At 28.7% G+C, this 15,905-nt stretch overlaps 2 protein-coding genes across 2 annotated transcripts; both read right to left on the bottom strand.

Annotated features, from left to right (window-relative positions):
- Window positions 1-1,334: 1,334 nt before the first annotated feature.
- Window positions 1,335-2,989, bottom strand: LOC114185497 (auxin-responsive protein IAA1-like). The gene is made up of 5 exons (XM_028073244.1): window positions 2,582-2,989; window positions 2,190-2,371; window positions 1,976-2,090; window positions 1,764-1,825; window positions 1,335-1,678 (listed from the first exon to the last, which is right to left on the bottom strand). Exons 1-5 carry the CDS (start codon window positions 2,758-2,760, stop codon window positions 1,641-1,643), a joined length of 576 nt encoding a protein of 191 aa, XP_027929045.1. The 5' UTR covers window positions 2,761-2,989; the 3' UTR covers window positions 1,335-1,640.
- Window positions 2,990-11,517: 8,528 nt separating this feature from the next.
- LOC114185498 (auxin-induced protein 22C) lies at window positions 11,518-14,063 on the bottom strand. Its single transcript, XM_028073245.1, has 3 exons — window positions 13,471-14,063; window positions 12,903-12,996; window positions 11,518-11,882 (listed from the first exon to the last, which is right to left on the bottom strand). Exons 1-3 carry the CDS (start codon window positions 13,835-13,837, stop codon window positions 11,768-11,770), a joined length of 576 nt encoding a protein of 191 aa, XP_027929046.1. The 5' UTR covers window positions 13,838-14,063; the 3' UTR covers window positions 11,518-11,767.
- Between the last annotated feature and the right edge of the window lie 1,842 nt (window positions 14,064-15,905).

Genomic DNA, 15,905 nt, shown 5'->3' with positions numbered 1-15,905 from the left:
CATACAACTGTGAAATAATCATGACTATAACCAAAACATATGAAAAAAATATAACTCGTCAGTGGTATTAGAGCAGATGGTTCGGAGTGATTGACTGCATAACCATAACTATCACAAAAAAGGAGTCACCTAAGTGACTGACCCCATAGCCATAACCAAAAGGGGTCACTCATGCACCTGAAGGGAAATATATCATATGAAAAGAAAAAAAAAAAAACAAGGGACTCACCCTTAAGGGGAGATGATTGGAAATAGTAAGTGTGAGTCAAAGTCCCACATTTGATAGAATAAACAAAGTTAAAACACTATATAATAATAAAGACCCATAACACCATTGCCTTAAGGTTAAGGCTTTGGTGTAAAAGTGATGTCAAATGCTTATATGTGTAAAACTAATGTCATATACCCATATGAAACCACAATATCTCAATGTCTATAACCATAACTCATATGACAGTAAAATATATAACCCAACAATTCGCACACCCCTCTCTCCCATTCTTCCTCCATTGATGCACCTCTCTCAGTCATTCTTCATCTTCTTCCTATTAAAAAATATTCTGGAGTCTACAATCTAGGATATAAATTTTATGTAATTCAAAATATATTTTTTATTCTACCTTCTGAAACGTACAATAAAAAAATACAACATTTACATTCTAAATCATGAATTTCGAAACGGTCAATAAATTGTGCATTCCAAAATTCGAAATCAAAATCCTTAGAATAGAAGGTAAAATTGAAATTTTCAAATATATGAGATGAAGGGTGAAATTACGAGGAAGAATGAAGCCAATTTATCGCGTATTGTTTTATCAATAAAAAAATATCTGGCCCGCAAATTGGCCCATCCCACTTTGGGCTAATAAATTTTGGGTTACATCATTAGGTGAAGCCGAAATAAGTTGGGATCTGAATTTTCGTAACTTAACCAATCAACGAATCAATGAACCATATGTCTATAGATACTTTCTTAAACCATACTTTCTTTTTTATTCTTGAGTCAACCCTTTTTCCTTCATAAATCTTCATGTTTCTATCTTTTCGTTAAGAGAAAAGATAGCAGAGTGACCATTCTTTAACACATAATTCCCTGTTAATTTGAAAATTCTAAAATTATTTGGATTTAACTAATATTTAGAAACAGAAATTAAAAAAAGTGCTCATTAGAGATTCACGTGTGTGTGTTTTATTCGTTCAAAACTTCTTTTCAAAACAATTCTTCTGGCAAGTTTTTTATCTTACATCTTAAGGTTTCGAAATGGAATCAAACATCTATAAGAATAAACTTAACCCATTAAACTCGAGGAGTGAGTACAAAAATACAACGTAAATTATGGAGTGGAAACTCTAAATGATCATTGAATGAATCTAACAACTGCAAAATCGGGGTACAAGGTAGCACAAAGCCAAAGCCATTACATTACATTACATTAATTAATAAACGATCCATGATCATAATCTTGATTACATGTTATTTATTTTCTCACTAATATAGAGATCAGTTCTAGGTTTTTTATACTAAGAGGTGCTGAAGGGAACATATACAAGCACCATGGATACATATATTTCATCATACTAAATTCACTCTTCTACACTTCCAAGTCTTTATCATTATTATCACACTAATATTCATTCTTCTAGGTGGAACCCGAACATTTTGAACTCGATCTCGGACCTGCACCATTGTTATGAGTATATCAGAAAACCAGAATCATCGTATGCTTTTACTACACAACATGATATAATACAAAACAACGAACCTAGGCCAATAGCCTCTGAGCTAATCATAAGCCTCATCCTCTTGCATGATTCAACAAACATCCTACAAAAAGAACCAGAAACCATCTGTAATTTAAGGAAATGAAACATATATATATAGATATACATAGTACATGCATATGTATATATTATGTAAGTGGTGAATACTAAAATGAAGGTTTTTGAAAAAGGGAGAATGATGAATGGAACATACTTCCATGGTACATCCCCGACCAACATCCAATCACCATCCTTGTCCTCGTAGGTGGGCATGTATTCAATCCCATTTCCAGACTCCATCAGTTTCCTCTCATTCATCAAATGATTACCTGCAACAATGGTTTCCCACAAAAAGACCTAAATACCCTCAACCTGATTAAAACAAATAAAACCATGTATATATGGAGATTAATAATAATAATACGTACGAATGGCTAAGCCACAAAACATGGTCTCTAATTCTGTCATCAAATGTTCGTAACTGTCGTACAATTCAAGATCCACTTTTCTCAGATAAGGAGCTCCATCCACAGCCACCTTCACGAACTTGCAACTCTTCATCGCATTCTTTCTGCTTGCCCTCACCGGCGGCCACCCCACCACTTGTTCCCTGCAACCCAAACCCAAAAAATTCCTTCAATTCACTCACAAAAGTAGTTTTCGTTACTAATTCTAAAGCCGCAAAAAAAAAAAAAAAAACAGTGACGAGTGAATTGTTTGGTTACGAAGTTCATTTTTTTCTTATATGGGTCTTGAGATAAAGCAAAAAAATAGAAAAAGAAAGAATTTTGTAGTATATATATGGCAGCTTGGTTCTTACTTGGGTGTTGGGAGTTTGGTTTTATTTAGCGAAGTGGCGAGATGAAGAAGATCAACGGTGTCGGAGAAGGAACGTTTGGTGCCGGGAAGTCCCAGCGTGAGCTCCGTCTCCTTCAAGTTACAACAATCAACGGCGTCGGATTCCGACGAGTGGGTACCGCTCTGTGATTGTGACCACATTGTTCGCAAAACACACTCACACGCGCGACGCAATTTCAACGTTCAAACTCGGGTTCTTTGGTCCTGCGGCTTTTCCGGTTTTCCCTGTTCGGTGCTATGCTATGACCAACTTTGTCTTAATGATTTGGAAGAGAGAGAGAGAGAGAGAGAGAGACCAAACCAAAGTGTTTGATATTTGGGACTTTGTTAGGCGTAGTAGCAGTGGTGCTTTGTTGTTTCTTCGGCAACGTGTGCGACCTTATATTATGGAGCGAGGTTGTTGGACCATCCAAACGATGACACGTGTTGCTCAAACAGCGGCTTTGATTGTTCCACGTATCAACGAGGAAAGGAAAGCGTGTGATTCTGATTTGATCGTGGTTTTGGTTTCGTTTTCTTGTTTGGCCACCTCATCATGTTGATTAACAGCAACGTCCCACGTAATTAATGACGTAAAATATGGAACACTTAATTATGAGTTTGAGAAAATAAATATTGGAAAATAAAATAAGGTGGAAACAAGTGGGCCCGGATGTTTGAGTTTTAGAAGAAACGGTCAACTCTAAGCGAAGTCCATGTGCACGTAAACAAGTCGTAGTTTAAGGTTGGTGACCCCACCAAAGCATGTGACATTGTTTCTTTGTCGGTTCTCTCAACCACTCTCATACTTTCTTTCTTTAATCTCCCACCTCCCTCTATTTTATATATATATATTATTCCCTCTTCAAATCCTACTTAATAACCCCTTTTACTAGGTTTAAAAATCATATTATAAAAGGAAATTTTATTCCTTTTTATTACTTTTTCCTATTAAAACAAATTTCATTTCAAAGTATTCAATTTTTTGTGCGTGTATTTATATTTTAATTAAACTCATTTTTTTATTTATTTTGTTTTCGACTTTAGCTTTTCCGGAATCTTACTATTCGAACAAATAAAGTGAAACATATTCTTCTAGATGTTACATCAATAAACATATATTTCATCAATTATAACTTTTTTCACTGGTCGCAGTAATTTATTTTCTCTTCTTATCGTTTAAGTATTTTATTTTAAAGTCTTCTTTTTTGTAAATAGATTCAGCGTTTTTTTTTCTAAATTATTAAACTAAATTTATAACACAACAAATGGTAAATATAAATTCTTTCGCCAAATAATAATACTTGTGTTATACATCATATTAGTATCTTTTATCACAAATATCAACAATTTTACATTGTTAAACCGTTATACGAAGAATGTCGTGTTTTTTTTTTTCTTCTTCTAATTGTCGACTTATGTTATTTGTTTAAATTAATTATGTACATATTTATATTTTAATTTCTTATCATACTTTATAAAATTTATTTCAATTCCTAAAACACATAAGTTAAATTGAACTGTTTTGAGAAAAAAATTAAGATAAGTTCAAGTCTAAATGCCTATATCAAATCTAAAAAAAACTAGTTAAAGTTATTTAATTGACTTATTAAATTATAAATAATTGATAACTTTAACTAGCTAGTAGATAAATATTTTCTTTTATAAGCTCTTTATAATCTTAACACGTGTGAGGCTCTTTCTAATCTTTAGTTTCAATTAATGTTGTTCAGCTATCATAATTATACTTTATATGATTAAACACCATAAGGACCAAATCTAAATCTAAGCAACATATATATAGACACATAAGACCCTTCTGGTTAAACAACATGGGGACCACGGTTTAAGCTATTCATAAAAAGGTAATATATATATATATATATATATAATTATTAAATTTAATCAACAAGACGAGTAGGAATTGTGGTTAAGCACAGGAGATTATAGGTAGAAAGCAAAAAATATTTTTTGAATTTATACTTTTAATTTTGGTGTTTTAAATTAATAAATTAGTTCTTTATACTTTTATATTGAACATTTGTACTCATAAAGTTGAGAAAAAGATTAAATTTACATATTTCCAAATTTTGAGTATTAATTATTAAATTTTAAAATACTAAAACAAAGTTTGATTAAGTATAAGAAGAAAAGCCTAATTTTCCTAAAATAAAGATACATAGAAACGTAAGATTTGATTAATCACCACAAGGAACAAGTCTAAATCAAAGAATATATAAATGTGTAGGATCTATAGTTAGAAAGCCATTGAGATCAATGTTTGTATAGTAGTATCGAAAATGAAATTCGTCATTAAGTTGGATAATCAATGCAAAATTGAGAAATTATCATTTATCTTACTTCTATAAATTAATTAAAAACTTCTTAGATAATAATCAATTTTAACGTACAAAAATATATTTAGAAATCAACTTAAATTCTAATTTTTTAATTACAAAAGACAATTCTTTCTATAACCAAAAATTTGATAATTAATATTTATGATTAATTTAAAAACGAATTCATATTAAAAATTATATTAGTTATCAGTTTTTAATGAATCATAATTTATGTTAGTTATCAATAATTTTTAAATTATAAATTAATATCTAAATTTATTTTTATAATAATTGATTTTTTTTATTATTAAAATTAATTATTATTCAATGATTTTAATTATAAATTTAAGATAAATGAATATATAACCAATTTATATTCAATTTGTTTCATTTGCTAATAACAAAAATTTAATATATTCAAGGGTATAATTCAGAAAAGGCTTAATGTTTTATCTAGATTCTAAAACTACCATTGAAATTCAGAGTGTAGAATATTTGTTTCTTATTCTAATGTTTTCCGCGAAACTCAATCTATACTAAAGAAGCACAATAGTCTCTCACTATATATAAATATTTAAAAGACAAACTGTTACATGAACAAAATAAAAGTGTTACAACTCTTTTCAAAAAGATATTTCATTTAATTTTGATTTTAAAAATTTAAGAAAATATTAACTTTTTTAATCATTTATAATCCTGCCAGTTACCTCATCTTTGATTACACATTTTGTTATTATAAAGTTGTCGTTTTCTCAATAAAAGATGGTTTCATTTTATCAGTAATTCTTTTTTTAACTTTAAGATAACTTAATTTGTTTTATTCTTAAATACCTTTATTTCCACTATTATTATATACTAAAAATTACTTGAGCCTTAAATGGAGAAAAGCTAAAATAGAATATAATTAATAACTTATTTAAATTTTGCATTGAAAATAGAAGAATTAAATATTTTTCTCTATTTTTTAGGAATTATTATTTTAAATTGGAAAAATAGTTTACATGGATTTATTTATTGTGATGTGAACGAAAGAAGTTAAAATAAACAAATTAGGCAGAAGGTAATTTATAAATGACATGCTAATTTATATTTTTTTTAAAAATTAAATAACAGTCAAATAAATAAAATATTTCTAAAATTCAAAACAATAAAAATAAATAGTTGAAGCTTGGATATGTGAAAGTTTTTCGAGACAAAAACTATGAAAATTGGTCACGGTTTCCTTACGAGTTTAACTTATAAATAAGATTTAGGTTATTTCTCATACATCATCTTAAAGAGTGATAAAGAAATATTTAAAAGAAACTAAAGAATATTTTAATAAAGTGTAAATAACTTTTCTTATTAAATTTTTTTATTTATATATTATACAAAATCTAGTGTGTAACAAAATATATATTTATATCAGCTGTGACTGAATAAGTAGAGGCTGACAGTCACAAGAAGATATTCTAATAAAAAAAATATTGTTTGTAACACATTTATTTGTTCATATTTATTATACAAAAACTTTAACTTCAATATTTTGTGTAATGTTTCGGTATATAGTATAACATTTTATTGCTACAATATAACAATTGATGTTAATGAATTATCATAGTTAGTGTTAACATCATATTTGTATTGTTAATATTATTACTTTTATATGCTCCATATTTATCCTATATATTGACCACCAAGTTAGGTTTTAAGTTGTCAAAAAAATTTAATAAATCTCATGTTGGTAAAGATATAGTATAACATTATTAAAGAGGCAGATTTTTATTCATATTGGTCAAAATACTATACAAGATTCATTTGATGTATCCCATCATTAAATGTGAATATGGAAAAGAAACAAAAAGAAAAAATCAGTGATTTAGGAAGAGAGAGTGTGGGAGCATAGCTAGTTGCAGTAAACAATTCATTTGTACAAAACGAAGCACCTTTGAAATTAAATATTCATTTGACACGTGGAGATATAACTCATTTAGTTTGTAAAATGACAATTGTAATAACTTATAAACCCTATTTATAGTCAAAGGTGGAGATCAATTTAAATATATTTTTTTGTTTAATTTCTTTGATATATTTTTTAAAGGTAAAACTATGATCGAAGTTTTAAATTTTAAAACAGACAATAATTTAAATATAATAATTAGTTTTAACTCAATTCCACAAAATCGGTTTGGAAGATAAGGTTTGTATCTCACTTTATATAATATGAAATTGTCTTATCTTTTGATGTGAAACTTCCGATAAAACGAATTATGAATTAATCTTATCTCTTGTTGACGTGAAATTTTCAACTATAATAGATAATTTAACTATAATTTGATTGGTGAAGGTGTAAAAGTGAAGAAAGTGGTAGGAGTATACCCCATTGGAGGGTGTTATTTTATCCTTTAGCAATGAAATGAGAGAGAAAAGAAAAGAGAGAGGTAGAATCCTATCATGATATTCGTTCCGGGTGAGGCAGAAGTGAGAGTGTGATCCCGTGTTCTTTCCTAAAGGGGTAGCAATTGATGCCTTTGTGGACCCTTTTTCTTCTTCTTCTCATACTGTAACACTAATAGTACAACTATTTCTGTTTCCCTCCTTCACATGCCTTGGCTCCATAGCCTTTATGGTTACCCCATTTAACCATAGACATCCTATGGCCATACCCTAACATCAACACACTCTTGTCTTTCCAATTACCTATAAAAGACACCACCCCCATTACTTCTTCTCTTCCCTCCCTCAACCCTAACCCTAACCCTACCTACCTATTCCCCTATCATTTCTATCTTCTCCCTTACTTCTTCCACCACCCCCACAATTTCGAATCTTTCTTTTCTCCTCATACAATCCCATTCTATTCTATTCTTTTTCTAGGGAGCCTTCAACACTCACCTCACATTCCACATAACATACTTCTTAAATATTTATATTACAAATCTCGCACCGATTAGAAATAAGAATGTATGACACGGATATGGAAATAGGTACAGATACGATACAGATACAGATACGAAAATACGATTAAATTGGAAAAATATAGGACACTGGACACAGTGTGTATATACATGTTAAGTTTGAAACTGTTAATTAACTTATTGTCAACTAACACAAAAATGAATCTAATCTATCTATCTAATATCCAATATGCAAAAAATAGTGATAATATAAGATTTGTTCATTATTTTAATTGTCAAAATCATATGGAAAAAAAATATCTTTCAAATTGAATATAGTGTGTCCTATAAATATTGTACGAGTGTTGGTATCCGATACGTATCGGATACGGGACACGCTATTTATAAGGTGTGTCAGAGCATCATATACAATAAATGTGTTGAGAATTTCACATCGACTAAAGACAATACAATTTTATAGTATATAAATAAATATAACTATAAAATAATATTTATTTTATGATTTAATTATTCAAATAATATCCATTTTGTTTAGATACATTCGAACGAAATTGATTACCAGATTAAACCTAATTTTATATGTTAGAGACGGAGAAGATGCATTGATAGAATGCGATCGAGATGAAGGGTGATGGATGCATGCATTGTTGAAACTCGGGGTCCCAAAAATTCTTACATGCATGTGTTTAATTAAGTGGACCCTTGCGATGCAATGAATTGAATATAAATAAGAAAGAAATAGTTCCTTTAATTGCATAATATTGGTAAACTAAATTAGTTGCAGGCAGACAATTAAGATCCCAAAGGAACATTGATAGCGATGCATGCGGCTCCATGTCCTTTTTCCCTCTCTCTCTCTCACGTACCTTCACCAAATCTATTCTAATTTTTATTATTTTAACACAAATCTTAATCACCCATAATAAACACATTTACCACCACTAAATTTCTCTAAAAAGGTACTTATAATTAATCTAAAAACTAATTATTAATAAAATTAGCCTCTCTTAATATCATGCACGCAATGTTTTACACCTTTGTTTACGTGGTTGACCGTGGTATTATAGAAATTTGTAGGAATCTATTTATTTGGTGTGTAACATAATTTACGTATAATTTTGTCTTTTTAGTATGTGGTCGGAAACACGATTATAAATTTGTGTTTATGCAAAAACGTTTGTGGGAAGTGATTAACTTCTTTGAACGAATATCGATGCTTCGAAAAGACTAGTCCTTCACTCTTAATCTAGAGGTGTCCCAAGTTCGCCTAAAATAGCAAATTATGTTCATAGGTTATTTTCAAATGATATTAATTTATTATTAATGATGATGAATGTGGTATGAATTTGACTTGAATAGACAACGATGTAAAATTTCACATCATAAATCATCGATAATTGAATTAACTTTTAATGTAATTATAGTGTAGTTAAATTTTAAATCTCTCGTAACTTTTTATATTTTAATTAAATTTTTATATCTATTGGATATACTTCAATTTTTTTTTTAACTTTTCAATTGAGTCATTTTCCTGAATATTTGTTATTTGAGTGATGTAATTATTATCTTATTTTTGACTTTTCTTATTTTCAAATATTAAGAAATATAATATCTTTTTATGGATGTAAAAAATGTTTAATATTATTTTATATTAATTAATAATAAAAACTCATATTTTTAATGAATTATGATAGTTGACAAATTTTAATAAAGTTTCACAAAGTTTAATTTCTAAATTACACCAAACTTTTTTTTTCTTTTCCTAGATCACATAAAACCTTACTTTTATTTATTAAAATGTCGTTATTTATAGTAAAAAATTTGTCAACTTTGTTAAAAATTAATTTTCCTTTCTTAATACGTGGAAATAATGAAGTAAGAGGACAAGATAAAGTAATAATCACTTTATCCACCAACAAAAAATTAAACAACATGCAAACAATTGAAAAATAAATTTTTTGAATGAGACTGAATTAAAATTACACACATTTATGAGTGAAAGGTTTTTTGGTCTCCCATCAATGAGCAACTTGAAACTTGATTAAGCTTAAATTTTCACACAGAGAATAAATTCAATATATATATATATATATATATATATATATATATATATAATTATTTCAAATAATAATACATTGAACATATAATTAATTTAAATAGGTAAATAAATTTTAAAACTAGTTATATATTAATGCAAATAACAAGTAAATATTTTATAATATACTGAATTATGTCTTCAAATCATGAAATTTGGATTACTAGTTTCATCTCAATTTTTTTAATCTCTCAAAATTTGAAAAAGAAAACGGTTTCAGTATCTATGTACTAAACCTATAATTTAAATATAAACCTTAAAATATTCATTTTAGACGTTGGACATTAAAATCACATTCTTTTTAATTTCGAGGGTCTTTTAAAAAAGAAGAAGAAAATTTGACAGACCTAAACTAGAATTATCCCAGATTATAAAATGACTAGAATATAATTAATAATTTATAATAATAATCAATTACATTATCCTAAACACTAAATTAGTTAAAGAGAATAAATTTAAATTGAATGACAATTCATACTAATATTCTCCATTAACTCAATTTAAAATAAAAAAATTTATTTTTACTGATTAAAAAATTAAAATAACTTTTTAAAATGAAAGTAATTATTAATTTTTTTATAAATACGATAAATTTATAATATAAAGAAAAATAATATTTCAGTACCTTGATACTGAAACAAAACAAATAATACTGATTCAAATATTATTCACTGACGTAATTCATAAAGAAATTATTTTCAAATCATCAGTTAAATCAAAGTGTGGCTTTTACAAGATGATAAACAATACCACGAGTTTTTAGTCCTCCAAATACTAAATTTGAGAGAAAAAAAAAAAAAAACTAATTCGATTTTAAGGTTTATATGCTGAAAAAAAATGTAAAAGAGGAGAGATGAAAAAGTATTTGGAATAATTAGTGTAAAAATAAATTTGAACGAAAATTATATTTATAAAGTTTAACAAAAATATTAATAATAATAATAAGTTGTGAAAAGAATTGTAAAAAAAAAGAAGAAAAACAGATAAAGATAAGATCCAACAACCAGTATGAATTGACTTGTGAAATGCTGTAGTTAGTTTGTAACTGTATTTTACTGTACAAGCCAATGAGTATTAATTTTTGTGCTCCACTAGACAATTCATTAATAATATATAGTTAACCATTTATTTAAACAATTATTGTTAAATTTATTAATATTTGTTCATCTCTGATATTATTTTTAAGAAGTCTCAGAAAAAGTACCATAGTGGTCAAATATTAATTAACATTGGTATTTCTTAAAAGAAGCAGTGTTAAATAAAATATACATCTAGTTAAATTTATTCATAGTGATTTTTTTCCCACCGAGTGAAAAATAGAATAAAATAATTAAGATTGAGATATTGATTAATTTAAAAGTGTATTTTGGATGTTCAGATTCAAGTAAGATTCTGCACCTATGCTGGGATTAAGGTAGTGTTCGATTTTTGCGCTCGTGTCATGTTGTGTTCACGTGAATTAATTATAAGAGTATATTTAACCTAATTAATCGGCTAATCTAGTTTACTATATAATATAGATATGAAATTTTAAAATAATTGAAAAGGATAAGCACGAGAAATTAAAAGGAAATTGGAGGCAAAAATGGATGGACAATAAGTTTGGTGTAATTTGCAGCATATTAACAAATATGACAAGACATATACTAAAACGATGAGTTTGGAATTCCCTATTTCATTAAACAGCATTCTTAGAGTGGTTCATGCACCATACTATAAAATGTTGCTTCCTCAAATACAATAAAACGACAACATACGAAACTTGATTTTTTGTGTTGAAAACGTGTACGACATGAATTAGAAGCCTATCTTCTTCGCTTCTTTATCTACTATACTTTTCATTTTCTCACGCCTTCTATGAATCCCTTTAAAGACCCTTTTGGCTGCAGATCGAACCCCTTTGCATCTGATCTCTTCATAATCCTCAATCTCTTGCATGACTCCCTAAACATCCTGCAACACTTTTTACATCAATACTTACACACATTTTAAAAAATAAATTTAATTTTTTTTTTTTACTTTTTTCTTGAACATTTTATGATCATGAAAAAATATATCCATCACTGAATCCGATTTATCTAATGAGTTATCGTGGTTACCTTCTATTAAATATTAAAAACACATTATTTTAATATTTTTAAATTAATAATCATCGATATATTTTGAAGTCACAACGGAACAAAATTCAAACTAATTTACCATTAAAGGTTTTGCTTTTTCTTTGGTGAGGGCTCAATTGATTAGTGTGTATCCCCCACCCTTCCCATGTTGATGTGCCGAACATTATCATAACGAGGGATTCACGCATGTCGGCAATATATGATCCAAGATCATTTTTTTTAATTGTTTCGGATAATGATACTTAGCATACAAATTAAGTAGAACTAATTAATTAGGTCAATCGACAACATAATCGGCACATGTCTAATCAAGTGCTGTGTTGGGGGACTACAAAATTATTCTCCCAAACTTGTTCTGCGTTCAAATCACAGACCAATTCGACTACCATTTAAATTTGGTGGGACTACTTGTTTATTTGACCCATGATTAGATTAGAAAGTAATGCATTGTTAATTACATAATTGCAATTAATTAACAGTAATCGTTAATTATACTGATAGAGATAATAAAGTAGCGAGATTAACGAAGGTTTTCAGAAACGGATTCAAAGTTTGGTGTGTGGGTTATGCTGCGCTAACACGGTGATTGAAGATAACTAGTGGAAGACACGCACAAGTACTTGTGGTGTATTTGACTCGTACGTGTTTCACACGCTTATCACTTTTGTCTCTTGAAACATGAATTCATGCTCCCACCCAAACCAAAACAAACGCAGAACAGATTCATATTTAGAAGGAAATTTGAAACCTTTACATGAATCTAACAGTTTTACGAAGTTCATTTAATGTTATTGACATGTTTTAAAAGGACATAATAAAAAATTATAGAAAAAAAGGGGCAAAAAAGACTTACTCCCAAGGAACATCTCCAACCAGCATCCAGTCACCATCTTTGTCCTCGTATATGGGAACGTGTTCAGCATTCTCCGCATCCTTCAACGCTTCGCCTGTCAACAAAATTTTTAATCAAAATCTTCCTTATAATATTATTCTTCATTCCCAATTTTTCTTTTTTTACTTTTTTTACTTTTCACCGACATAAAATACCTCTCTGAAACTGAAATCAAAACACTTTGCAATGAAACAATATAAGGGTTTTCCTTTTTTTTAAAAAAATTTGTTCTTTTAAGGAGTTGCTAATGTATACTTATTCAATTATGATAAACTCTGTGTTCTTAAAGTTCAAAATCCTTCTTCTTCTTCTCTTCTGACTCTCTCTGTGGATCATTAACCGTATCTTGCCTTAACTTCTCATATATATAGCTAGCCAGAAACTATACATATACTTAATTAAAGTCTATTTCGTGTTTATAGATAGACACATAACGGAATCTTAAACTGCATGTTTCTTTCTTAAACCTTAACCAGGTACTGTAGACAACCTACGAAGCAATATCAGGAGAAAGAAAAACGTGACTCACCGATTCCATAGGAACCGAAGAACTTGTCCAAGGCGAAGGCCAAGTCGGAGTATCCCTTGTGCATAGCCAAATCAATTTTACGCAAGAAAGGAGCACCGTCCATGCTGACTTTGACGTAGATTTTAGGTTCATTGACGGTGTTCTTCTTCCGGTAGGAGCAGACCGGAGGCCACCCAACGACTTGATGATTCTTGGTTTCTTTTTTGGCATCTTCTTCGGAGGAGCTGTTTCGACCGTCGATGTCGGAGAAGAGCCTCTTGTTGTTCTTCTTGGTGTTGTCCTTGTCGTGGTTGTTGTCCCCAGCGGCGGCGCCGGGAAGGCCCAACCGGAGCTCGGTGATTTCAAGGCCGAGATCTTGTTTGTCCATTTTTTGATGAGAAAAGAAAAAGTATGATGAAGAGAAGAGGTTGTTAAGTGTGTGTTTATATATAAAAAGGTGAATGGAATGTAGTGGGAGCAATGAGAGGGTGAAGTAGGAGGTGGTCGGTGAGATGAGAAACAAATGTGGGGACGAAATGTTTCCCCGCAAAAACCATTACAGAGAAGCAGCATAAACTGGACAAGGCATGGAGACATATCTTACCACTCTTCTCATTTCCTCGCATTTCATCCTGTCCGTCTGATCTGCTTACTGGGAACACCCCATGTGATCTCATTTCTTCCCAAAACCCCAAGAAAATAATTTATACCCCACCTTTTTTTTTTTCAATCATAACTATCTTTTAAACATTTTCATATACTTTTCAAATCTCAAAGACTTCAAACAACTTATATTACAGGCTAACTGAATTTTGAAATTATTTTATTTTAAAATTTTAGATTAAATTAGTTTTTTATCTTTCGAAAAAATATGTAAATTTAGTAATTTTAATTAAATTTTTTTAGGTTTATTTGATATTTCGTACATATTTTAAGATTGTATTTGAATTGTTTATACTGTTTGACATATTTTTGCTTTAACGTTAAGTCAAATACTATTATGAAACACGCTTGAAATGTCAAATAAATTTAACAAAATTTGATTAAAATGACCAAATTCACGTATTTTGAAAGATGAATGACTAAATTGGTCCAAAATTTCAAAATGAACTAATTTCAAATTTCACCGAAAGTTAAGGGACCAAAAACATATTATTAATCCCGTATTTTAACATATTTTTTTAATTAAAATCAAGAGATTTATTTAATAATTGAATAGCCACAGAATGTTTACATTCTTTTATCTTTAAATTGTAATTCAATACTATATTTTAAAATTATAAATTACATTAACAGAGTTAAAATAAATTTAAATTAATATAAATTTAATAAATAAAAGCTGCATAACAGAAATTTAATCAAATGACGAGTTTTGAGATGAAATTGTCCCATTACAATTATTAAATATTAGAATAGTTGGAATGAGTTGTAATGATAAAATTCAATTAAGATAGCGCATCAAAACGAGAAATCTTTTTAGAAAAATTATATATAAATTGTAAATGTAGACAGCTAGAAATGTTAGAGTGGTCATAATTAAAAAAAAAAAAACGCGCACCATTTTTTAAAGTAAACTTTTAATGTTGATATCTTTTTCATAGTAACTAAACATTTTCAGTTGATAAAATTCGTGTTTTATGCGCACTTATTATACAAAAGCAACCCTAATATTATGTTTAACATGTACAAAATAAAATGACTATTTATTGAACATATTGGAATTAAAGATACATATGAACTTTTTAAAACAATTTAGGATACTTTAGTAAGATGTATATCATGAAAAAGACAAGTAAAGTTGCGAAAAGTTGTATGTATGAAGAGACCAATGCAGTACGTGTTCATTTATCAAATTGATAAAGATAAAATAATAAAGCATGAATAACGATTAAGTGAAAATCTTATAATCCAACATTATTATTAATTTAAATTGCAATTGTTACAAAATCATCATAATTTTTTTCACAAAAATAAATATTTATATATTTTGACAATAAAAAGTAAAAACTCAATTTTTTTTTTACTTTATAAGAGTTGACAAAACCTCATTATACTTAAATAAAATACTTTTATAAGATTGTATGTTATTCAATGAAAAACAAAAGTGGGCATAAATAATAATTTAATTTTATTAAAATTAAGAGAGAATTTTCTTTCTTATTTAATGAGATGGTTGAGGAGATGTAGAATTAGATTATTGTGTGTATAGGGAGGAAAATCAGATGATGATGACCAATGCAAAGGCATAGTAATGCGTGTGATTTGTGAGAAACATGATCGTGATGATGTAGGGAGCATAATAATGAAAGAGTCTAAGTATTTGTAGGACCCTACCCTACCAAATTCTCTCTGGATTGAGAAGGATCACAGCTAATTCTGAGTCAAACTTAACTATTCCTAGGTCCAGGGAACACTTCGGACGTACTCAAATTACTTATTAAAAGGGCCTAAGTCCC

The sequence above is a fragment of the Vigna unguiculata genome, chromosome 5 (assembly GCF_004118075.2).
Source record: "Vigna unguiculata cultivar IT97K-499-35 chromosome 5, ASM411807v1, whole genome shotgun sequence".
NCBI lineage: Eukaryota > Viridiplantae > Streptophyta > Magnoliopsida > Fabales > Fabaceae > Vigna > Vigna unguiculata.
Note: the sequence above shows the minus strand (reverse complement) of the source record. Positions and strands in the feature narration are given on the sequence as shown.

Coding starts and splice junctions, on each gene's coding strand:
- LOC114185498 (XM_028073245.1), bottom strand. CDS start 13,837: ATGGACAAACAAGATCTCGGCCTTGAAATCACCGAGCTCCGGTTGGGC. Junction 12,997..13,470: donor CTTCGGTTCCTATGGAATCG/GTGAGTCACGTT, acceptor TTTTGTTGACAG/GCGAAGCGTTGAAGGATGCG. Junction 11,883..12,902: donor GTTGGAGATGTTCCTTGGGA/GTAAGTCTTTTT, acceptor AAAGTGTTGCAG/GATGTTTAGGGAGTCATGCA.
- LOC114185497 (XM_028073244.1), bottom strand. CDS start 2,760: ATGTGGTCACAATCACAGAGCGGTACCCACTCGTCGGAATCCGACGCC. Junction 2,091..2,189: donor GTTTTGTGGCTTAGCCATTC/GTACGTATTATT, acceptor CCATTGTTGCAG/GTAATCATTTGATGAATGAG. Junction 1,679..1,763: donor CTCAGAGGCTATTGGCCTAG/GTTCGTTGTTTT, acceptor ACAATGGTGCAG/GTCCGAGATCGAGTTCAAAA.